This window comes from Neovison vison, chromosome 12 (genome assembly GCF_020171115.1).
Source record: "Neovison vison isolate M4711 chromosome 12, ASM_NN_V1, whole genome shotgun sequence".
Lineage (NCBI taxonomy): Eukaryota > Metazoa > Chordata > Mammalia > Carnivora > Mustelidae > Neogale > Neogale vison.
The window spans coordinates 101,386,346-101,411,547 of record NC_058102.1 but is presented as its reverse complement, the minus strand read 5'-3'; the positions used below and the strand labels follow the sequence as shown (position 1 = coordinate 101,411,547).

General features: G+C 44.1%; 2 protein-coding genes across 19 annotated transcripts in view; one reads left to right on the top strand and one right to left on the bottom strand.

The window, feature by feature from the left end:
• Window positions 1-1,288: 1,288 nt before the first annotated feature.
• Window positions 1,289-11,574, bottom strand: INHBC (inhibin subunit beta C). The gene is made up of 2 exons (XM_044226926.1): window positions 11,190-11,574; window positions 1,289-2,034 (listed from the first exon to the last, which is right to left on the bottom strand). The coding sequence occupies exons 1-2, from the start codon at window positions 11,503-11,505 to the stop codon at window positions 1,289-1,291; spliced, it is 1,062 nt and encodes a 353-aa protein (XP_044082861.1). The 5' UTR covers window positions 11,506-11,574.
• A 2,985-nt stretch (window positions 11,575-14,559) lies between these two features.
• R3HDM2 (R3H domain containing 2) overlaps window positions 14,560-25,202 on the top strand; it is a 162,553-nt gene continuing 151,910 nt past the window's right edge. For 15 of the 18 annotated variants that reach the window (XM_044227341.1, XM_044227336.1, XM_044227338.1 and 12 more), the window contains exon 1: window positions 14,560-14,754. The gene's annotated coding sequence lies outside the window, so the exon portion shown is untranslated. Of the gene's footprint in view, window positions 14,760-25,202 lie in introns of all 18 variants that reach the window. The other 3 variants (XM_044227324.1, XM_044227322.1, XM_044227321.1) reach the window with 1 other exon arrangement.

Below are 25,202 nucleotides of genomic sequence, written 5' to 3'. Positions count from 1 at the left end.
GGATGTCAGCCTACTTGCTGACTGACAATGATCTGTTTCCTCTCTTAGAGTGAGTATGGAGGGAAAAGAAGAGCAGATAAAACCTGTCTTTATTGGTTCTGAGACCAGCAAAGATGGTTCTGGGGCAGAGGAGGAGGCCTAAGAAAGAAGAGGAGGAAGCCTAGGAAAGGAAGAGGCATGAAATGTGGGATAGACATAATAGCTCGGCCCTGAGGAGCCTGGGTGAGAGAGAGCAGAAGTGGTCCAGGTGGGTAGACACTGGGTCATCCTCGGTTTCAGCCAGGGTCCTGGCAAGAGACAAAAGAACCATTCAGTTGTCTGTGTTTGCATCGCTAAGAAGACTTAATGAAGACATTATTTATGGATGTGTAGGCAGGGTTAAGAGAATGAAGGATGAATGTTGAGGCTCCCAGAGACTAGCAAGAGTGGAAAGCCCTTATAAGCCCCTAGTGCGGACGAAGTGATATCAGAATCTATGTAGAACTGGGGCCAGGGGTAGCCAGATAGGAGCTGTAGGGACAGACCACAACCACAGTCACACAGATACATGGCACCTAGGCAGAGGGAACAGGAATAAGAAATATCCTGACCTCTATCTCCCCCTATCCTTTGATCTCCTGCTTGTGTCAGCCCTTAGCCAAATTCAGCAGGAAGCCAGGGACCAAAGGAGCTGAGGTGAGTCAGACCTTAAGGGCACAGAGTGGGGCAGAGAAGGACAAAGAATGGATGAGGGTGTGCCAAGAGAGCCTTAGCAGCCCACCAGGGCCAATAAGGGGCTTGAGATACAGGGAAGAGTAACTTTGGACAGCAGGGATCTAATCTTCAGTGAATCTAAGAAAGGGGCTCTCTGGTAATCCAGAAAATCAGGGGAAGGAGCTGGGTCAACTCATCCTGGAGTGACGGCCATCAAGTGGGAAGAGCAGGGAAGTACCGAGGATTATGAGATGGATTAAGGATGGGCTATGGATGGCTTTGCTTGGGATCTAGATGGCACTGCTCACGGTTGCAGATGGGATCAGAGTCCCTGGGGTGGCACTTGAGCCTGGGAGGCTTGCTGGATAGACTGTGCCCTAGGAGAGAAACTGGTGGTCACGAAGATGGTACAGTGGCTCTCCTTAGATGAAGATCTCAAGCCACAGATGGGATAATTCCCACAGTTTTCCCAGGAAGAGGGAGTCCTCCTTCTGGACAGAAGCAGTAATGGGGTCATTCTCTCCTCTCCAGGAAGGGTACTTCTGTGAGGGCATGTTTGCTTACTCCCACCTTGGGCTGCCCATCCACACGCGGACTAACTACAGCCACAGGCCTCGACCACCATGTCAGGTATGTCAGTCTTGACAATGTTGCTGTCCCTGTCATAGTAGAGCAGAGAGAGGGGGCGCCGGGCCGTGGGCACACAGCATGAGCCCCCTCCCGCAGTCCCTGATGCCGTGTTGGCCTTGAGGAGGTTGAGCACTGCGGTGTGGAAAGAGGCGGCAATGCCGGGCATGCCTGCCACGTGCAGTGGGCACTGCCCCGTGCAGAAGTTCATTGCATAGCCCTCGGGCTGAATGATCCAGTCGTGCCAGCCAATCTCACGGAAGTCCACAAAGAACTCTTGCCGACAACACATCCTGGACCCACCCTGACAGTTGATTCCTCGCCGGTGAAGCCGGTGCTTGCCCCCAACTTTGACCTTGGCTGTCACAAAAGGCCTATGGGCAGCCTCACCCAGTATGATGGAGCTCTGGGCTCCCTGGCTTTCAGGCACCAGCTCCAGGGTCAAGTGGCCTTGACTACAGGCAGCCTGAGCTTCAGGCCCCAGGAAGAGCCGCTGCCAGCCACTGGCATCCACCTCCAGCTGGTGCCGAGTGGCCAAGGTGAGGTTGGTGTCACGTAAGCCTACCACAAGGATCCTCAGCTTCAGAGTCCAGGTGGTATTGGGAGGGATCTGTACAAAGAACATGAGGCTGGCCTGCTGGATCTCCACGCCACTAGCAGTTCTGTCAGAGGAGAAGTGGAAATCAAGACGAGTCTGGTTGATGTTGGAGAGGCCTGTGAACACAAGAAGCCCCAGTCACCATGGTCTTCTGAGTGTCAATTCTATCAGCTACCTTGTTATTCTCAGCATACTGGAACTCTGCAGCCCTCGGTATTGTTGACCACCCTTTCTTTCTTGAAAATCTTCTCTTTCTTGGCTTCTATGACACAACTCTTACGATTATTCCTTGATTTTCTTTGTTGGCTTTTCTTTCTCTTGCCATCCTTTCAGTGCAAGAGTTCTCCAAAGTTTGTCTCTGACCTTCATTTCCTTTTGCTCTGCACTGAAGGGAGTTCTTACCCACACTCATGGTCAGCCAACACACTTTTTATGGCAGTGATTCCCAAATCTGGATGTCTAGTCCAGACCATTTTGCACCTCTGGACTGGACGTATAGATCTGGAAATCAACAAGCTTCAGGTGTAAATTTCTAACTACTTAATTTTGTCACATGAATGTCCTGCCGGCACATTCAAATCAATTTTTTCCCAAGTGGAAATCCTTTTCCTTGCTATCCGCTCCTCTTTCTGTTCTTAGAATTGGGGGCACCACTACCTTCCTAATCACCACTAGAAACTATGTGAGCACCCCCTCACCGCCCATATCCAGTCTTTCACCACAATGAATCTATGTATGTCACCTGTCACTATTACTCTTCTCCAATTTTCTCTCTTCATCCTTCTCCTGCCCCTACCGAAACACCTTAATTGGGTTTCTGTTCCCTCCACTCCACTGAAACTGCTCTTGTCAGGATCACCAACTCTTTCCATATTGCCGATTCCAATGGTTTCACCTCTTTATATTCATCTTATTTGATCTTTAAGCAGTGTTTGACACATTTATCATTCCCCCCTTGAAATATTTCCTTCTAGGGCGCCTGGGTGGCTCAGTGGGTTAAGCCGCTGCCTTCGGCTCAGGTCATGATCTCAGGGTCCTGGGATCGAGTCCCGCATTGGGCTCTCTGCTCAGCAGGGAGCCTGCTTCCTCCTCTCTCTCTCTCTCTCTGCCTGCCTCTCTGCCTACCTGTGATCTCTCTCTGTCAAATAAATAAAATCTTTAAAAAAAAAAAAAAGAAATATTTCCTTCTCTCAGTTTTTGTGACTCTGGCCACTTTATCTCAGTCTCTTGTTGACAGCTCCTCTTCCTCTGCCTGACCTCTGTATGTTGAAGACTCTGAGCTCCCTTCTTTTCACTCTGTATATTCATTTCTAGAAGGCTATCGTCAGTTCCCATGGCTTTCTATTCCATCTGTATGCTGATGACTCCCAAATATATATATCCCTGGCCCTGACCTCTCCCTGATCCTCAGGGCTTCTATTTCCAGCTGCTGATCTGATATTCTATTTGGTTATCTAGTGATATCTCAAACTTTTCATGTTCACAGATAAACTCTAGATTTATCCCCCCAACCCAAACCTATTCTTTCTCCAATCTAATTCCCTATAAATGCATTGCTTAAGCCAAAACCTTGATTACCCTCATCCCCCACTTTAAAATTACCTGCAAGATCTGGGGCATCTGGGTGGCTCAGCTGGTTAAGCATCTGACTCTTGATTTCAGCTCATGTTATGACCTCAGGGTCATGAGATGGAGTCCCTCATTGGGATCCATGCTCAGCATGAAGTCTGCTTGAGATTCCTCCTCTCCCTCTGCCTCTGCCCCTCCCCTCCACTTGTGCATACTCTCTCAAAATAAATAAAATCTTCTAAAAAATAAAAAAATAAAATTATCTGCAAGATCTGCCAACTCTATCTCCAATTCATAAAATAATTTCACTTATACCTGTCTCCTTTACTACATATTAGTTCAACCCACAATCACCTTTTTCTTGAATTATAGCAATACCTTCCCAAGTGGTCCACTCTTGTCCTCCAAACCGTTCTCTCTATATCAGCCAGAGTGCATTTTATTATGTAAATCTGATCAGCTTAATCTCTTCAGCTTCAGACTCTTCAAAGGCTTCCCATTGCTATTTGAATAAAATCTAAGCCTCTTAACACAGAAAACTTGTATGATTAGGCATTCTGCCATCTAATGACTATATTCTACCCATACTGTCTTTTTTCTGCTCCTTGAACTCACTAAACATGGACTCACCTCATGGCTTTTGCACTTGTGCTTCCCCCTGTCTGAAATGTCTTTCCAAGATCTTTGATTGACTGGCTTCTTTTTGGCATTCAGCTCAAATGTCTCCTTCTTGTGGAGGTTTCTCTGACAAATCTATCTAAGCAGCCTTCAATTCCACCTCCGTCTCTCTAACGCATCATCCTGCTTAACTATTTTTATAGCTGCTATGACTCTCTGTAGTCATCTTGTTTTTTTGTTCATTTGTTTACTATGTGCTTTCCCTCCCCTCTTCTCCTCCCCGCTACCCCTCCATCTAGAACGTAAACTCCATGAAGGTAGAGATTATGCCTGTACGGTTTACCAGTTTCTCTAGTACCTAGTACATAATAAGCTCAATAAACAATTGTTGAATGAACAGAAAGTTCAACTAGGCTTCGTGTGAATTGGAAAGTCAGGAATAACGCTGCTCTTGACAGCTTTCAAACTCAACATGATGTCTCCCATCTTGGTGTCTCTAAATAAGTCTATTCCATTCTTCTCTTCCTGTGGATCTACTTCTTCTGCTTGTCAGTTTCTTCAGGTCCTAAAATGGTGGCCCCAGCTCCTGAGTCTACAGAATGTTTTACTCAGCTCCTCTAAACTAAAGTGACATAATCTTCCAGTGTCCCAATTTCCAAATCCTTGATGAAAAGTCTGATTGGCTCAACTTATCTTGTTATGTCACTAAGCACCCCACCATTAGAAACTCTCTCTCTTTTAAAGATTTGCTCATTTATTTTAGAGACAGAGACAAAGAGAGAGAGCACAAGCAGGAGGGGCAGAGGAAGAGGGAGAGAAACTCCCAAGTAGACTTTATGTTGAGCATGGAGTCAGACGCAGGGCTCAATCTCATGATCCTGAGATTACAACCTGAGTTCGACAATTAACCAACTGTGCCACCGAGGTGCCCCTACCATTAGAATTTCTTAAGTTACCCTAGTTATGGCAGGCAGAACAAATAAACATCAGGGGCTATGGTAGATTATTACATTGTTGGCCCCCAGTGAAGAACACCTCCCAATATTGATGGCTTTGTGCCATCCCTTTCCATATTATCTGGGCATGGCTATGTGACTAGACTTGGCCAGTGAGACATAGGCAACCACAGTGCAAGCAGACACTTGATAAGTACTTACATAATGATGTTTCACCCTTATGGAAGCCAGTTACCATGTTTTAAAGAAACTTGGGCTAGACTAATGGATGATGAGGAGCCATGTGGAGAGAGACTTTGAGGATCAGAGACCATCTTAGATGTTCTAACCCCATCTAAGCTCCTGACTGAAGGCAGTTACCTCAGTGCTCTCAGCTACTCCTCAGATGGACATAAAGAACTGTCCAGATAAGTCCAGTCAAAGCACAAAAATCATCAGAAATATCGAATTTCTTATTTTAAGCCTCTATGTTTGTGCCAATTAGTTATATTAATAGGTAACTGAAACAGAAATAAGTAACAGAGTGCTTGGGTGCTCCACAGCAAAGACGTAAAATTTGTAGCCTTGGCCTTGGGACTGGGTGGCAGGCAGAGGTTGGAAGGATGGTGAGGAGACTGTTAGTGAAGGTAGGAAGAGCAGTGAAGAAATTGCTATCAGATCCTGGAGAAAGGGGAACCTGTGTTATGTATTGGCTATCATCTGTGGTAACTTGGAAGCTAGAAATGGCATCTAACAAAGTTGTGAATTTAGCTAAAGATATTTCCAGGCAGAATGCTGAAAGTGCCAATTGGCTTATTTTAGCTGCCTATGATAAGGCATTTCAGGAGTGAGATGAACTAAAAAAGGAACTGTTCAATTTTCAAGCAGAATTTAGAGAAAATATTTCCAACAGGACTTGCTAGATGAACAATAAGATATTTTTTCATTCCTCACCTCTCTGTCTGGCAAAAGATTTCTTAAAGTAAGAAATGATCTTAAGGCAAAAATCAAATCCAGGGAATTGCCAATAATATATGACCTCAGAGTGAAGATCAAAACATTTAATAATGGGACAATTATAAGACCCTTTGTTAAGATCTAACACTTTGTTAAAAACTAAAAAAAATTAAGATGATGTTCTATAGATCCTGTCAACTAGACAAAAGGGTTTTTAAGAATCTTAAGAGTATCTATCAGTCCATAACACTTTGACTTGCAACCTAAAGAGGGGTCTGTCTTGATATCAAGTTGAGTGCCTTTTTGTCTGAGTAGATTACAATTTGTTATTTAGAAGGCCCACAGGGTTTTACAGAGAATTTTAATAGCAAAAGCAGCACAAGTTTGGACTAAAAGGGCCAGAGATGATTCAAAGTGAAAAGAGGTCTCTGGGCCCCCAACCTCTTTGGCCCGGAAGCAGGCTGAGAAAACCGCTCAGCCACAGACCCGTCATTTCCAATTTAAAAGGAAAGACATCTCAGAGGGTGGAGCCAAGGGCTGAGACAGATCTAGAAGTCAAGGAGAACACTGGTGGGCTCTCTTTAAGAAGCGAGAAAAATCCTACCAAGAAGTAGAACTAAGCCCTAACCAAGGGAATTCTGGATTTAGGGGAGACTTGAGATATGTGCCTGGCTGGATATCAGAACTTTCATGGATCAGTCACTGGTCTGTGTCCCCCACTCCCCTGTCTCCAGTACTGAACAGGAGTAACTGTTATGGTGACCCTGTCCCTGTCTCAGCATTGTATGTTAGATGTGTGGGAGGCAGATAACTTGTAGTTTTAGGTCACAGGCAGTGGTATGCTGGTAAATGTTTAGCAACTGGATTCCAGAGGGAAATAAATCCCGATTCGTAGTGTTTGCCAATTTCTCCCACCACGGCCAATTTCAAACTATTCATGTGACATCACTGGATGCAGAGCTGGGAGATGTTCATAATTTGTTCTCATGAGCCCGTATAAGTCACTTCCAGTACATTACTGAAGCCCCCACCCCCATTTCCCCAGAGCCCCCAGCTCTCTTACTTCCAGCAAGAACAATACTCAGGTCTTGCTTTCACACTATTGTGTGGATGATAGCTTAAATTGGAATAAAAACTTCAAGCTAGCATATCCAAATGCATGATCCCAGGGTCCTGAGATTCAGCCCTGCATCGGGATCTGTGCTCAGCAGGGAGTCTGCCCACTCCCTCTGCTGATCCCCCTGCTTGTGCTCTCTCTCTCAAATAAATAAATAAAATATTAAAAAAAAAAAAAAGAAAGAAAGAAAAGGTACAATCCTAGTGTCAGTCATTCTCATTTCCAAATGTCATCTCAGATCGGGCCCCCTCAGACTGAATGTTGTACTCATTCATTGATTAGCAAATATGTGGAAAGTGTATAGACTTTGAAGTCAGAGAGAACAGTATTTGAATTCTGCCCCTTGCAAGCTATATGACCTTGGCCATGTAAATGATCTTCTTTGAGTGTCAGTCTGCTTTTCTGCAATGGGAATGATAAACTCCACTTTGTGGGGTGGTTATTGAAGATTAAATGAGATGAGACAGGCATACTAAATACCAGGTAGCCATCATTATTGCCACAATGTTGCCAGGAACTGCTGTCAGAGATACAAAGGTGTAAGCACAAAAACAAAAACAAAATAAAACAAAAACCCAGAATCTGGGTGTTTAAAGAAGTCATGGTTCGTGGTCATCTGTCCACCTTGTACTCATCCAGTCCAAGCTACTTTTCAACTCCAAATGCAATTTACTCCTTCAGACTTTTTTTTACATTTTTCCCCTCCGTTTAGAATGTTGTTTACTGTTTTCTACCCATGGAAGCCAAACTTATTCTACAACACCAGTCCATATGCAATCTTCTGAAAGACTTCCCTGTCTCACTAGGCCCAGTGAATAATCCCTGGCCCAGCAAGCAATGGGCCCTCCTCTAGCATTATTTCATTCTGTTTTACCTTCTAATTATTTATTCCCAGAAGCAGCAACTACAACCCTCATGGCAGGAGCTCAGCCTTCAATTTCTTGCTCTCTCCCACCTTAACCTTCTAAGAATGTTACCCAAATTAGTTCATTTAATTCTCCCAACTATCCTCTCACTATCCCCATTTTTCAAATGAGAAAACTATTAACAACTCAGGTCATACAGTAATAAGCAACTGAGCAAGGATTTGAACCCAGGCTTATCTGGCTCCAGAGTTGGTGTTCTTATAGGCAGGGTGCCTGGGTGGCTCATTTGGTTAAGCGTCTACCTTCAGCTCAGGTCATGATCTCAGGGTCCTGGGATCGAGCAGTGCATCGGGCTCTCTGTTCAGCAGGGAGCCTGCTTCACCGCCCCCCCACCCCTGCTTGCCTCTCTGCCTACTTGTGATCTCTCTCTCTCTCTCTGTCAAATAAATAAATAAAATCTTTTTTAAAAAAAGCATCTGACTTGATTTTTTTTTTTTAAAGACTTTATTTATTTATTTGACAGACAGAGATCACAAGTAGGCAGAGAAGCAGGCAGAGAGAGAGAAGGAAGCAAGTTCCCTGCTGAGCAGAGAGCCCGATGCGGGGCTCGATCCCAGGACCCTGGGATCATGACCTGAGCTGAAGGCAGAGGCTTTAACCCACTGAGCCACCCAGGTGCCCCTGACTTGATTTTTTCTTAGGTCATGATCTCAGGTTCATGAGATGGAGCCATGCATTGGGCCCTGTGCTGGGCGCGGAGCCTGCTTAAGTTTCTCTATCTCCCTCTTCCTCCTTCTCTACCCCTCCCCCAACTCAAGTTTATGCTCTGCTCTTGCTCTCTCTCAAATAAATAAATAAATGTTTGTCATAGGCAGAAGCCCCCTTTTGAATTACAATAGGGTCTCACACATCACTGGGGATTCTACACTGCATTCAAGCTGACTTACAGCATGGTTTGGTTGTTTAATACAACCAATGCTTATTGAATATCTAGTATGTTCATGAGATGCTGAGTGGTGTAGCTACTCTGTAGCTACTCAGTAGCTAGGCTATCTTGCTCCACCACTTACCAGTCATGTGACCTTGAGGAATTACTCAACTTTTTTTTTTTTTTTTAAATAAGCTCTTTGCCCAATGTGGGGTTTGAACTCACCACCCCAAGATCAAAAGTTGCATGTTCTACCAGCTGAGCCAGTCAGGTGCCCCAAGTACTTAACCTCTTTGTGCCTCAGTTTCAGTAACTGCTTTTATTTTATTTTATTTATTTATTTTTTAAAGATTTTATTTATTTATTTTATAGACAGAGATCACAAGTAGGCAGAGAGGCAGACAGAGAGAGAGAAGGGAAGCAGACTCCCCGCTGAGTAGAGAGCCCGATGTGGGGCTCCATCCGAGGATCCTGGGATCATGACCTGAGCTGAAAGCAGAAGCTTCAACCCACTGAGCCACCCAGGTGCCCCTCAGTAACTGTTTTTAAAGATTGATTGATTGATTCATTCATTTATTTAGAGCACCTGAGGGGGCAGAGGGATAGAATTCCCAAGCAGAATCCCCACTGAGCTTGAAACTCTGGGTTCAATTTCATGACCCTGAGATCATGACCTGAGCTGAAATCAGGAGTTGAATGTTTAACTGACTGAGCCACCTGGTGCCCCACAGTTTCAGCATCTTTTTTTTTTTTTAATTAAAGATTTTATTTATTTATTTGACAGAGATCACAAGTAGGCAGAGAGGCAGGCAGAGGGAGGTGGAGAGAGGGCGTAGGGGAAGCAGTCTCCCTGCTGAGCAGAGAGCCCGATGGGGGGGCGGGGGGGGGGGAATGTGGGGCGTGATTCCAGGACCCTGAGATGACCTGAGCCGAAGGCAGAGGCTTTAACCCACTGAGCCACCCAGGTGCCCCAGTTTCAGTATCTTTAAAATGAGGATAACAATTATACTTGTCTCACTGGATTGTTGTAAGGATCTTAAGGAGTTAGTGTATGTATAAAACTTAGAATAATGTAAATAGATAAAAGTGTTAGTTATTTCTACTATACACTAGCTTCTGGTGATAACATGAGGAATAAATGATAGATCCTGACCTCAAGGGGTCAACATATATGGGAAGACAGACTTCACAGAAAACCTGGAAACAGTCATTTCCACACAGAATTCACGTTCTGGGTGAGGTTAGGGGAGCCGCCAGAGAGGAAGCCCCTCATCCTTATGTCAGGGTGGGTTTTTTGAGTATTGGAGTGCTGGCTCTTTTTTTTTTTTTTTTAAAGATTTTATTTATTTATTTTCCAGAGAGAGAGAGGGAGAGAGAGCAAGCGAGCACAGGCAGACAAAGAGGCAGGCAGAGGCAGAGGGAGAAGCAGGCTCCCTGCCAAGCAAGGAGCCCGATGTGGGGCTCGATCCCAGGACGCTGGGATCATGACCTGAGCCGAAGGCAGCTGCTTAACCAACTGAGCCACCCAGGCGTCCCTGGAGTGCTGGCTCTTGAAGGGAAAGGGGAGTAGGTGCTGACCCGGGGAAGGGGGCCAGGAATGGGGCCAGACCCAAGGAAGAGCTCCTAAGAAGCTCAGAGGCCAAAGAGATCACTTTGTGTTCTGTTCCTAGGGTCCTGTCTCCAAATTCTTGGCCTTCAGCTACCCACTAAATTCTCTAACTTCTCTTTCCTCTCTGGAAGTAACTTTCCCTGTAACTATCCCAAGTATCCCAAGTAACTATCTTCTTGCCTTTATCCATCTTTCTGAGTCCCATTTTGATGTTGTTCTGATGTGAGGACCCAAGGTATTAAGATGGGGGAGCAGGGGTAGGCTGGAGGACTACTATAGTCCCGGTGTTTTACATTTTCCCTCTTTACTCAGATGAGGCATCTGAGTGTTGGGGGAGACGGGGGCCGGAAAAAGGACAGACTCCCTAGCTCCCAGCCTCAGGGGCCAGGCCCAGGAAGTGGATGAGCTCACACCACAGCCTGTGGAAATTTGGGGGAGCCAAAGAAGATGCAGGCAGGCAGTCTCAAAAGAAGTGAAATCTACCCACTTCCCAGCTGCCCATTGGTCAAGTTTAAATAAGAGAGAGCAAGGGGTGGGGTGGGGTGGGGGATCCTGGGATTAGGAGATTACTGGGAAGCAAGAGTTGGGAGGGTTTGGGGGAGGGAGTCAGGGGTTAGGGTAGGGAGGAGACATTTCTATCCTTGGGGGAAGATCTACAGAGCAGGAACCCACCTGTGTCAGCAAAGCTGATGATCTCATATTCCTGTTCCCCATCAGCCTCTGGAAGCGTCCTCTGTGGGGGCCCATGGAGGCGCTGCAGCGCAGTCCTCAGAGCAGCTCTGGACACAGGCCGGTTCAGTGTGGGGCGCTGGCTGAGGCGCAGTTTGTCCAAGATGCGTCTCTTGGCCAGGTCAAGAAGCAGCTCCCGCTGGTGATCCAAGTCCACGGCAGGTCCTTTACATGCCGGACACTGGCTGTCAGAAGCTCTGGTAATGGCCACTGTAGCTGGAGCCAGGAATAGGAAGGCCAGGAGTAATGGAGAGATCATGGCTGGGGGAGGCCCTCTTTTAGTGATATGGTTGAGACAGAGCCGTAAAACTGGGGCTCAGGATCTCAACAGCTGTGGTCTCAACTCCAACCTGGCCGCCAGGGGCCCTGGAAGAAGAGTGTGTCCAGCTGTCATGACTCCTTGTGCAGGGGATAGAGCAGTCAAACATCTGACTTGAGAGATGAAGCCAGTAACAGGTAGAACTTGGCAGAAGGCTCCAACACATAGTCAGTGAAAGTACAGAGTGGGGGATGTGAGTTGTTTAGTTTGGGGAAAGAAATGTCCCTGGGCCAATGTTGGGAGACAGTGGGTTACCCATGTAAGCTGCCGGGCCTGGGGACAAAGGTTAGAGATGAAATTCCTCTTCAGATCAAAGGCCTCGCTGGGAAGCCTGGAGGAAAAGGGAGAGATGAGAGGTTTTAAGACAGAGTGTTAAAGAGTGACTCTCAAACAAGAGGGGTCCTTGGCAGGGCACTTTATGTCATTGTCATGCAGATAGTTGAGAGTTTCATTTCCCTCTGCCAGGTACCTTTCAAAGTCTCGCTGCTCCCTTTCTTCCTCCCAGAGGCTCATAATGCAGACTCCTTTGTTAACCAACACCTCCTCCCCCCATCCCCACTCCACTCGGCTCAAAAGTAGCCAGTATGAAGGCTAAGGGAAAGGAAGGTAAGTGTTCTAAGCCTGGTCTTCTGCTTCCTCAGAGGGAAGTCTGAAGGAGGGAAAGGGACTTGAGAGCTAGATTTGCTCACCCTTTGGGGATTCTTCTACTTAGGAAAAGAAATTTTGAGATTTCTCAGAATCCCTGGTTTTCCAAAGGTCCTCACCAGTGGCTCTTCAGGGAAGGGCCTGGGCTCTAATAGCAGGGATGGTGGGTGGAGTTAGGAGGCTAGTTCTTTTTTTTTTTTTTTTTAAAGACTTTATTTATTTATTTATTTATTTATTTTTAAAGATTTTATTTATTTATTTGACAGACAGAGATCACAAGTAGGCAGAGAGAGAGAAGGGGAAGCAGGCTTCTAGCTGAGCAGAGAGTCTGATGAGGGGTTCAATCCCAGGACCCCGGAATCATGACCTGAGCCTAAAGCAGAGGCTTAACCCACTGAGCCACTGAGGTGCCCCAGGAGGATAGGTTTTTAAATCAGATGACCTTGGTCAGAATTCTGTCTCTTTCTTTTTATCAGCTGTGTGACTCTAGGCAAGTTACTTGACCTCTCGTGCTTTCATTTCTTCATTGGAGAAATAGGAAAAATGATTGCCCATGATTACAAAATCCAAACACCCCCCATAGTCCACTTTGTTTTTTTGTAACTCTCATGGTGACCTGAACAGAGGGGAGGTTATCTATGATCTTTTAAAAAATTGTACTGAGACTATTTACACATTTTTATTCCAGAGATACAAATTATTTGCTTATGGGATACCCCTGGAGGTATTATAAAATATACAGTATGTGTATCATTTTACCTTTCTAAAACTTGGAATTTTCTGAATTCTGAAATATGGCTGGCCCGATGGACTCTGAATATGGGATTATAGATCTGTAATGATTATTTCACAGTTTTGAGATTTAAATACTTTTGTAAAGCACTGACAATGACTGGCACAGAGCAGGGGCTTAACAAAAGTTTATTATTTCTGGGGCACCTGGGTGGCTCAGTGGGTTAAGCCTCTGCCTTTGGCTCAGGTCATGATCTCAGGGTCCTAGGATGGAGCCCCACATCGGGCTGTCTGCTCAGCAGGGAGCCTGCTTCCCCCTCCCCCTCTGCCTGCCTCTCTGCCTACTTGTGATTTCTCTCTGTAACAAATAAATAAAATCTAAAAAAAAAAAAAAAGTTTATTATTTCTGCTACACAGTTTTGCTTGTGGGCCAGAGTACCTCCACCAGTATTTGCCCTTTTGGACTCTTCCTTCCTAGATGCCATGCCCACAATTTCTGTCTGCAGTGCAATCACTTAGCCGGCCATCTTTGTTGCTTATATTATTATATTCCTAGCATCGCACACAGTGCCTGATCTATAATATAAGTGTTTAAAAGTGTGGGAATCCTCTCTCCCCCATTGTATTGAGAATTTACTGACATACATCACCATGTATGTTTAAGGCACACAGCATGTAACTTCTCTGTAGCTTACTCAGTCTCTCTTACCTCTAACAACCAATTGCTCGTTTCCACAGCACATTGAACATATCTCTATTTATAGCACTTACATTGTACTGTAATTATTTATTTTTTTGCCTGTAGTTCTTGCAACATAGCAAATATTTAATAGCCAAATTCTATCAACGTAAGACCACAGTGCTTCTTTGAGGGAGGCAGTGAGTAAATGATCCAAATACATCTGGTCAATAACTAAATTGATTCTGCCTAGAATGGACAGAACGGGGGAAGTTGCAAACTCAAGTGACTCTTAAGGAAAAGAACTAGATCTTGGAAGGAGTTGGCAAGTGATTTTAATAAGATGGACTTAAACCGGCTTTTTAAAGAATAAAATTTTTACATCTGGAAAAATGGACATCCACCTACCACATGATCTTTGTCCAATTATACTACAAATATTTATTGCAGGAGTTACTGTCCTGCGTGTAAGGCTATTTTGAAAGTGCTCTGTAAACTGAAATTACTCTATAGTAATTAATATTGTATTTAAATCTTGGGTGACTCTGACAGGCCTGATGGACTTAAGAGGGACTGAGGGAATCGCAGTGGATCTGGATTGCTGGCTTGAGGCACAGGTAACGCGGAGGGAGCGACAGAGGGAGCGAGATATATAGAGTGTGGTGGCCTGTGCAAGTGCGCCGGGGAGGAGAACTTGTGGGTAGTCGGAGCGAGTGGGTGCCTAGATAGGGGGCGTCTGAAGCAGCCGGGAGAGACACAGAGGAAGCAGGGACGCGCGCGGCGCAGGACGCGCTGACGACTACGCTGGACGTGGTGACGTAGCGCGCAGGCCGCAGCGGGGGGCGGACTCAGGGCCTTTCTTCCCCTTCTGATTTTCCCCCTCCCCCCTTTTCTCCCTTTCCGGGTTTGGTTCCCCCCTTTTTTCCCCCTCTCCCCCTTCCTTCCCAAGCCCCTTTCCCCTCCCCCGCCCCAGTCCCCCCTGCTCCCCCGCCTGGGTCTGGGGGAAACCCCCGCCGAGAAGAGCCCGCCCCCAGAAGCGCGCCGCCGCCGGCCGTCGGGGCCGAGCCGCAGCCGAGCGGCCGTGGGCCCGGGCGGCGGGCGGAGACGCGGGCGCCGTCCCCGCTACGGCCCGCGTTAGGTGAGGCCACCTCCCGGCCAAGGGGGCGGGCGGCGCGGGCGGCCCGTGGGGAGGGGGCGTGGCGGCCGCGCGGGCTGGCGGGCGGCGGCCCCCAGACCCGGGTTCCCCGCGCTGGAGCTACCCGGGCCTGGGGACGGTGGGTCAGGGCCGGAACCCACCGTGAAGGACGGCCCCGAGGCCCGAGACGCCCCGAGTGTGTGCGGGGAGCGCAGGCGAGAAGCGGGGGAGTGGGGGCACGGGACAGAGGGTGGGGGGCTGGCGCCACCTGTGGCCTGTGTGGTGGGACCTAGGAACTGTTGATCTCTTGTAGTGCTTGGGGGTGACTAGCTCCATGTGTTTCTTGGGTTTCCGTTTACCTTGGAGCCCTGGAAAAACGGAGGGAAACGTGTTGAAGCGTTTCAAGTCGTGCTGGGATCCGAGTTGGAACATACAGGGAGATGTTTCTGGAGCTTAAAAGTTGGGCCTACATTAGGCTCATAACTCACACTTGAGCCTCTTAAAACTTTTACTTATTTTGGTGACTCCGCAGAATAATTATTCGTTCACTCAGTGAATTGTTCTTGGATAATGATGACACATGTTTTCCAGGTTTATTGAGAAGTAGTTGGCATACATTACTGTTTATGTTTCAGGCACACAGCGTGATGGTTTGATTTACATATTTTGTAAAATGATTGTTGAAATAGGTTGAGCTAATATCCATCGTTCTTGTATAGAAACAAAAAGAAAAAAAAAAGGAAAGAAAAAAAATGTCCGTGTGATGAGAACTCAGGATTTATTCTATCAACTTTCCTATAAATCACATAGCAGTGGCAACCCATAGTCATCATGTTGTACATTACATCCCTCGTACTTACTTATAACAAAATTTGTGCCTTTTGTCCACCTTCCTGCAGTTCCCCCTCACCTTACCCTCTGCCTCTGGTAAGGACAAGTCTGATCACTTTTTCTATGAGCATGGTGTTTGCTTTTTCATTTGTTTATTTAGATGCCACACATAAGTGATATTGTATACTGTTTGTCTTTCTCTGACTTACATGCCTTCCAGGCCTATCCATGTTGTCCCAAATGGTAGAATGTCCTCCTTTTTTATTGCTGACTAATATTCCATTATATGTGTGTTTTATATGTATACACACACACACACCCCCCCCCCACAACTTTATCCATTCATTCATCCATGGACATTTAGGTTGTTTTCCTGTCTTTGCCAATGTCAGTAATGCTGTTATGAGCGTGGGTATTCAGATCGCTTTCCGAGTCGTGTTTTGTTGGTGTGGGAAAATTTAAATTCAGATCCCAATTGGATGAATGTTCTTGTATAAATCTTTTTCAAATAGACTTAACTGAAATAGAGAAGCCTGAGTTCTGTCTGATATTGGTGGTCACATGGAGACTAGGGAAGAAGGAGGTGACAGGTTCTACTTCTGGAATATTACACATTCCTAGCATTTTATTGTATTTTTGGGTAGTCAGATTGGCACTTGAATTAGTTGTTAGTGGCTCCTCTTTCTTCTCATGCTCCCTACCCCCCCCATTTCCTTTCTCCAATATTTCCTTTTTCCCCCTTTGTGGAAGCTTCAAGACAAAAATGACTTAAATAGGGTGCTAGGTGGTAGGTTAGGTTAATTAGGTTCACTCTATAGTTGTATTTTTCTTCCCCCATTGTTGTTTACCATAGGGTTGAGAGGACAGAGAATCTTTGTGAAATGTCTGATGAACTGTCAGCAAAAGTTAAATTTCAGAGTTGCAGTTCCAGCTGTCTTTGCCTCTACTGTGGATCTATATTGTAGATCTCTACAATTTATTTATTTTAAAGATTTTATTTATTTATTTAGGGAGAGAGAGAGACCATGAGCCAGGGGGAGGAGCAGAGGGAGAGAGAGAAAAGCAGCATCCCCATTGAGTAGGGAGCCTGATGCACTGTGGGGCTCATGCGTTGCAGGTCTCCATCCCAGGACCCTGAGATCATGACGTGAGCCAAAGGCAGACTGAACCGACTGAGACACCCAGGCACCCCAATACCACAATTTAAAACAAAAATTTTAAAAACTTGTGTATGTAAAAATGGGGTGCCTGATATTTTTTAATGGAAAAGAGTCTGAAGGGGAAATAGCTTCCTTGCTTTTTCAGAATAAAAACCAAAGACTTTACAATTGCCTTCAAAGCCCTAGATCTCTAACACCCTTTCCTCCTCAACATACTCCTGTGATCTCCTACCCCTTCCTTGAGCATACCAGGCTCACTTTTGCCTCAGGGGCTATGCATTTACTCCCCAGATCTTCCTGGATTACTTTTTCATTATAAAAACGCATAACTTTGTCCCCTCACCTCTTTCAGTTCTTTATTCAACTGTCACTCAAACAGTGACATTTCCTTGGTTATTTAAATCGCAACCCCCCCCTTTACATAATTCTCTATCCTACTTTTCTGCTTTATTTTTCTCCTTACCCTTAGCAACCTATAACATACCTATGTTTGGTGTCCCCCCACTAGAAAGTAAGCTTAATGAGAATAAATAGGCTTGTTTGTTAATTGCTATGTCCTCAGCACTTAGCATAGAAGTTGCCATGCATTGGATGCTCAGCAGTTCTCTCCTTGTTATGAATTTTTGGTCATTATTGGTTGTCCTTGTAAGTGTGGAATGAATTATCACTAAGATTTTGTGAGGTACTCATTGGAAAAATTTGAGATTCTTTTTCTGTCATTTTTTGCCGCATTTCTCTTTTTGACAGAACTCTTGTGCTTTCAGTTCATTGAATGGAAGCACTTCTATGGCAGAGAGGGTGAAGCACAGGGGATCTTTGGTGTTGGTGGTCCTAGACGAAGATTGTTTTAAACTCTCATGTGACTAGAATTTTTACCTCCTGCATCAGGCTCTTCCCTTGATGTGTGTTCATTTCCCTGATGAGACAGCTATTACCATCCTTACCTCTTTGGCCCCAAGGCACTGAACAGGCTAGTTCCCCTTTGAATTTTTCAGAGACTGAAGATGTTAATATTTACAGTGTGGGCTGTATGGGTTATATTCCACCCCCCCCCCATTCATGTGGAGCCAGTTGAGTTAAAAAAACTATGAGAATAGCTTTCTCTAACAATGATGGAGTGGTTCATTCTGGGAACATCTGATCCCCCCCCAAATCCATTTTGGGGGGGCATTTTTAGCAACTAAATTCTGTATTAAGTCTGAGGAGAAAAGGAGCAGGCCACCTGAGTTCTGTGGATTATCCCTCATTTATTTTTTCCTTTCTCATTTCTTGGTTGGTGCATTTGTTACCTTTGTTGACCTTTTGGCTAGAGTCGCCTAGATGAGGTTTCTCTTTGTGGCCACTGTTCTCCAGCTTAGGAAGATAAGGGTGTGAGATAGGGGTTTTAACACTTTGTGGAAATGCTGGTGGCAAAGCCTTAAGTTTTTCGTTAAACCTTTGCCAGGACATTGAAAGCTGCCAGGGCTATGAGAGAACAGTTTGTGGGAGGGTGGAAAAATTGGGGATCTTGTATCTGTTGGAGTGGATGTGGTTCTGATATTAGTGTAAAGAAGTGACAAAATCAGAGATATATTAGTAGTTCTTATTTTGTGAATAATTTCTGACGTAATATAGGTAGATTGATAAATACTTCTATTAAACTTATGTTGTCCCCTTTTATTTTTTTATTAAGAGTAGATTTTTTTAAAAAGATTTTATTTATTTATTTGACAGAGATCACAAGTAGGCAGAGAGGCAGGCGGGGTGCGGGGGGGAAGCAGGCTCCCCGAGGAGCAGAGAGCCCGATGTGTGGGGCTTGATCCCAGGACTCTGGGATCATGACCTGAGCAGAAGGCAGAGGCTTTAACCCACTGAGCCACCCAGGCGCTCCTGTTGTCCCCTTTTAAATCCTTCCTCAAAATTTCTAGGAAGTCTTTCTCATGCTCCAGAGATACTTAAACCACGTTCTCACCTCTGATAGATAAACCTGAGTACTGACAAAATTACTACAAAGTGTAGGTAATGATTTCTGAATGATGCAGTGCTTATTCCTGTGCCAGATCTTTTCATGAACTCAAGGAAAGTTTTCAGGAAAAAGCGTATTTTGAAGAAGGGATTAAAAAGTGTTGCCTTTTGGTTGCATGATTTCAGGAAGTTCAGGAGGAGAGAATTTTGTGAAACTGTATGCTGCTGTTTGTTTGTTTTTTAAGGATTTTCTGTGCCTCCTTGTAAGACTGGATAAGGGACTCCGAGTGTCCTTGTGTGAAATGTGCTCCCAATTTGCAAGTAGGAAAAATAACTGGACTCATGGCTTGAATGAGTGTGCATGAATACAGTTGGTGGGTCTAATTTTAGAGACCTTCATACACCATGGCCTCAGTATTTTCCTCCAGCTGTATCCTTACTCTCTGTGTAGAAAACATTTTGCTTAATAGTCTTTTAGTGGTTGGTTAACTTTTGTTCTTACCAGGATTGCTAGTTTTATTTATTTATTTATTTTCGTTCTAAAGATTTATTTATTTATTTGAAAGAGAGAGAGCATGAGTGGGGTGAGGGGCAGCAGAAGACTCCAGGATCATGACCTGAGCTGAAGGCAGATACTTAACTGACTGAGCCATCTAGGTGCCCCCATGGTTGCTGATTTAGCAGTTTAGCACGTGTTCCATCTTTCCAGTGAAGTTTGTCCATTACTTCCTAGCTTTGAATTTATTTCTGAAAACAGAGATAGGAAAGATTTCTTAGCCTTGATCTGTTTTAACTCCTTTCAGAGTTCCCTTAGATTTCCTTAGCATGTATCTGTTTTCTCCAACACTTAAAAGAAAATTGATGTTGGGGTGTCTGGGTGGCTCAGTTGGTTAAGCCTCTGCCTTCAGCTCAGGTCGTGGTCCCAGGGTCCTGGGATCAAGCCCCATATTGGGCTCCCTGCTCAGTGGGTGTTTCCCTGTCCCCCATGGTTGCTTGCTCTCTCAAATAAATAAAATCTTAAAAGAAAATTGATGTTAATTGGGTGCCTGGGTGGCTCAGTCGGTTAAGCGACTGCCTTCAGCTCGGGTGATGATCCTGGAGTCCCGGGATCGAATCCCACATAGGCTCCCCGCTCGGCAGGGAGTCAGCTTCTCCCTCTGACCTTCCCCCTTCTCATGCTCTCTCTATCTCTCATTCTCGCTCTCTCTCAAATAAATACATAAAAGCTTAAAAAAAATTGATGTTAAAAGCTCTTAATTACAATAGTCTGTGGTGATTTCATCATTTTCACTTGGGAAGTATGATAGGAAAGATTCTGGGATGCTTCCTAAATCCAGGTATTCTTTTGCTTTTCTTCAGGGTCTCTTGAGAGTTTTTCAGTTTGAGCCTATGCTGGGAAAGCTGTTTTACTTTTCTAATTTTTTTTTTTCTTCATGTAACAGAGAGAGAGATCACAAGTAGGCAGAGAAGCAGGCAGAGAGAGAGGGGGAAGCAGACTCCCCGCTGTGCAGAGAGCCTGATGCGGGGCTCGATCCCAGGACCCTGAGATCATGACCTGAGCCGAAGGCAGAGGCTTAACCCACTGAGCCACCCAGGCGCCCCTCTACTTTTCTAATTTTGAAAGTAAATTTCCCAGAGTACTTTCCTTTGCTTTAAAAAAAAAAAAAAAGAACTTACCCAATTGGGAACCCCAGGAGAGATGAGAAAAAAGGTGCAAAATCCTCAGGTAGTCATGTCTCCAAAACACTTCCGGTATTTTTTAAGGACTCATTTTATTCTATTCCTCAGTTTGTTAACCACAAAAGCCATCAAAAATCTTTCATTCCTTTTAATTGCTTGCTTACTTGTCACACTCTGAGTTTTCTAAATTGTCAAAGACTTCTGTTTTTCCTGGGAAACAATTTGCGGTCATTTTGGGGTATTTTTTTGGGAAAAAAGTGAAACTTGTTAAGTGTTCTGTAACCTTTCTTCCCTGAGACCAATGTTCTGATTCTTCTATTTTTTTGATTCTCCCATTTTTCTATAGCTGTTAATACTATGTACAGCTATTTTTTTTCCCCTATTGAATATCTCAAAAACTTCTTCAGGCAAGTTAAAAACTATAGTTTGGCACCTATACGATTTGTCAAAGGTTCTGAAAGATCTCAGCTTAAGTCCTTATCCTATAGAGCTAGAATATAAGAATAAATGAAGCATTAGCAGGTTTTAAAAGAACGTAGGTTTTTTTTTTTTTTTTTTGAGATTTTATTTATTTATTTATTTGACAGAGAGAGAGAGACAGACAGACAGACAGTGAGAGAGGGAACACAAGCAGGGGGAGTGGGAGAGGGAGAAGCAGGTTTCCCGCAGAGCAGAGAGCCTGATGCGGGGCTGGATCCCAGGACCCTGAGATCATGACCTGAGTTGAAGGCAGACGCCCAACGACTGAGCCACCCAGGTGCCCCGAACACAGTTTATTTCTAGTTGGTATTTATTAATTGTGAGTTGGTAGTGGGAGAAGAAAAGCTGGTCAAGTTTTGGTCAGCTATTTAGCTATTTTACCTATTCTATTTAGATTTTTTTAAAGATAATTTTGCTCTTGTTATTAGTCTTCTTTAAAACAAAAAAAAATTTTTTTTAAAGATTTTATTTATTTGAGAGAGAGTGAGTGCAAGAGCAGGGGCTTAGTGTAGGGCAGAGGGAGAGGGAGAAGCAGCCTCCCCACAGAGCAGAGAGCCCAATGCGGGGCTTCCTGGGATCATGACCTGAGCTTAAGGCAGATGCTCAGGCGGCTGAAGCACCTACGTGCCCCTGCCGATACTAGTCTTCTATACAGTTCTTGTCTGATGTACAGAATACAGATAGACTGCTTTAAGTATATTAACTGGTTTGCTTTACCACTTTGTTATCTTCCTTGTGTGGTTGGTTGCTTTTGGCCTATTTTATGTTGATAATATTTGTGCTACAGTATTTATTACTACTAATAATCAAAATCATATTCATACCTGCAAAGTACTTTCTCTTTCCTAAAAGCTCATTGGAACTTAAAGTGGTGTCAACATTATATTAAATGACCAAATTTTCCAAGTTATATAGTTCATGTTTTTTGTGGGGGCAGTGTTTTTGTTGCATATGTCAGTTGTAAGAATTTATGCATGGTTTTGGCATGTGATCAGCCTTATGGGCATCAGGTTATTCTTTGTCCTTTGGAGAACTAGTTGGATTAGACTTGTGAAAGCTTCTATAAGTTTCATAACAGAGAATTAGGAGGAAAGTAATCAAGGCAGTGACAATTGAAATTTAATAATTAATATATTTGAAATACAATTTCTCCCTATATTCACAAATTGTTCTTTTTACTAACTCTTCCCTTGTGATTCTTTGGGAAAAGGGAAGAAGAAAATCTAGGACAGTAATCAGCTGATAACTTCCAGGAAATAATGTGGGTAGGTAGCAGGTGAATATATACCTGCACAAGGAGTGGGCACTTACTGTTTCTAATGCTGTTGGTGGAGGTGGCTCCCAGCAGCCATCAAAATCAATGGGAAGAGGGGCGCCTGGGTGGCTCAGTGGGTTAAGCTGCTGCCTTCCGCTCAGGTCATGATCTCAGAGTCCTGGGATCGAGTCCCGCATCGGGCTCTCTGCTCAGCAGGGAGCCTGCTTCTCTCTCTCTCTCTCTCTCTGCCTGCCTCTCTGCCTACTTGTGATTTCTCTCTGTCAAATAAATAAATAAAATCTTTAAAAAAAAAAATCAATGGGAAGAACATGGTAGACCTTGTTCATCCTTTTTATCCTTATTTTATTCAGTTTTTTTTGTAGCATTTGTGTTGACCCCCTCTCTTGAAATTGAAACGTTTCAGTGACACTAATTTCTTTTCCACTTGGATTCCTGGCTCCTTTTCTCCTTTTCATTTCTTAGTGTGTGTTTTCCTTAAGATTTCAGTTGAATTCTGCCTCTCTGTCTCTCATTCTTAAACTTTATTTATTTTTAAAAAAAGATTTATTTATTTATTTAATGAGAGAGAGAGAGAGAATGAATATCACAAGTAGGCAGAGAGGCAGGCAGAAAGAGAGGGAGAAGCAGGCTCCCCGCCGAGCAGAGAGCCTGATGTGGGGCTCAATCCCAGGACCCTGGGATCATGACCTGAGCCTAAGGCAGAGGCTCAACCCACTGAGCCACCCAGGCGCTCCTCTCATTCTTAAAATTTAATGGCATAAACACTGCTTTGGAGAATTTTTTAAGAGTGTGGCTTACAAAAGTCTTCATGATCTGGCCCCGCTAACCTCTCTAACCTAACTTGTATTACACTTAACTGTTCTTACCACACTGTAGCCATAGTGGGTTTTTTCTGCCCCAAGGCCTTTGTACTTATAATTCCTTCTGCCTGAAATGTTATTCTCCCAGATCTTCACCTGCCTTACTTCTTATTTTTCAAGTCTTGGCTCAGATGCTTTCTTCATAGACCTACCCCTGACCACCTATACAAAATAATTAACCTCCCCCTTGTGCTTTATCACATTCTTCTGTTTATTATCTCCATAGCACTTACCACTGTCTTAAGTTATCTTGTTTGTTTTCTTGTCTGTAGTCTGCTTCACACCTAGAACTTAAGCCCTGTGAGAACAGGGACCTTTTTTATTTGGTAACTGCTGTGTTCCTAAGGCCTAGAATAGTCATGCAGTACATATATGTTGAATGAATGATATGTGGATTCTTGGCTCTTACTTGCAGAAATTTTGGTTTAGTAGGTTTGGGATGGAATTCGTACTTTAGCAAACATTCCAAGTGTTTCTGATGTCTCTGGTCAGTTGTCTTGGATGACATTTAGAAAAACCTTGCTCTACACAGGCAGTCAGTCTCATAGACCCTGATGGCTTCATTTAGCATCTATTACTATAAGCTGACAACTTGTGAGTCTGTGTCTCCAGTTCTGATGTCTTGCCTGAGCTCTAGGCTCATTTCTTCAGTAGTCTCTTCAGTATCTCCATTTGATTGCCACCTAGTTTCCTAGATTCAGCATAACTAAAGCAAAAATACTTTTTCCATGGAAATTTTTTCCTCGGAGTTCTTCTTTCCTGTTAATGATACCACCCAGGTGCATAGCCAAGAAACCTCGGTGTTAGACTTGAGTCCTTACTCTTTAACACCCAGTAATTTTAAGTTATGTAGACTTTTAACCTCCTCAGTCTGTCTTGAATCTTTCCATTTCTCTCCATCAGCGTCGCCACTTTCTTAGTTCAGGAGACCATTCTCTCTCATCCCAGAAACTGTGATGGGCTTTAACTGGCCTTCCTGTCCTAGTCTTGCTTTTCCTAATCTTTCATTTAGTTCTGTACCCTTCAGCTGAGAGAAGATTAAAATCTATTATTTTCTGCTGGTTATAACCTTTTTTTTTTTTTTTAAAGATTTTTTATTTATTTATTTGACAGAGATCACAAGTAGGAAGAGAGGCAGGCAGAGAGAGAGGAGGAAGCAGGCTCCCTGATGAGCAGAGAGCCTGATGCGGGACTCGATCCCAGGACCCCGAGACCATGACCTGAGCCGAAGGCAGCGGCTTAACCCACTGAGCCACCCAGGCGCCCCTGCTTATAACCTTTTAATGTCTTCTGTTTGCTCCCAGTACAGAGGTTGTTTTTTGTTTTGGTTTGTTTTAACCTGAGTGTTTTAACCTCATCTGCCTTATATTTTGCTGTCTTTCCTTTGCTTTCAGGCTTAGGCATCAGCTACAGATGAATTACTTGTTCTTTCACCCTCCCTGTTCTCTTACCTTGCTGCCTTGGCTAAAGCATTGTTTTCCCTGAATGCCTCTCTTCCCCAAAACAGCAAAAACAAAAACCTTCACTGGTTTGGGTATCATGTTCTGGAACCCTTTCAAGGCATCCTAAAGCTCTTATTTTGTCTGTGTGTTTTGAACCAGTTTCCATAACGCTGGGTTCCCTTTTGTCTTTACCTTACCATATTTCTCTCTTTGTATTCCATTCTGAGTTTCTGCTCACACTGAAGTTAAATTTGCTAGGATCGTGATCTCTCTTGTGCCAAAAGAGCTCTCTAAAACATGTGATTTTTGTCTTATTCCTTTACTAACTGTAAGGAAGAGAAGGAAAGAAAGAAACTAGATGATTTGAGGCATATGTTCTAGAGGTATATGTTCTAGATTGTGCTGTTACCAGTTGTTTTGCCTCTCCTCGTTAATGCCATTCCCAAGAGAACATTGTTTAAGTCTAGATTTGGACCAGAGCTATTCTAAGGCCAGTAACTGAAACCCTGAGCTACATTTTTACCCTTTTAGCTAGTAACATCAAAGTTTTATCTTTCGTATTATCATATATCTTCAGCCTTATATTACTTATCCCCCTTTCCAATCTTTTTATTTTCCTTTCAGAGTTACTTGGTTTAAAATTTATCTTTGTGTTTTACTCTCCATCCTGTCAGTATTTTTATGAAGTCAAAATAGGGTTTTTGCTTGCAGTATTTTTCCTTTATGGTAAGGCAGAAATATTTTTTCTTTCTTTTTGAATGACTGTGATGGCT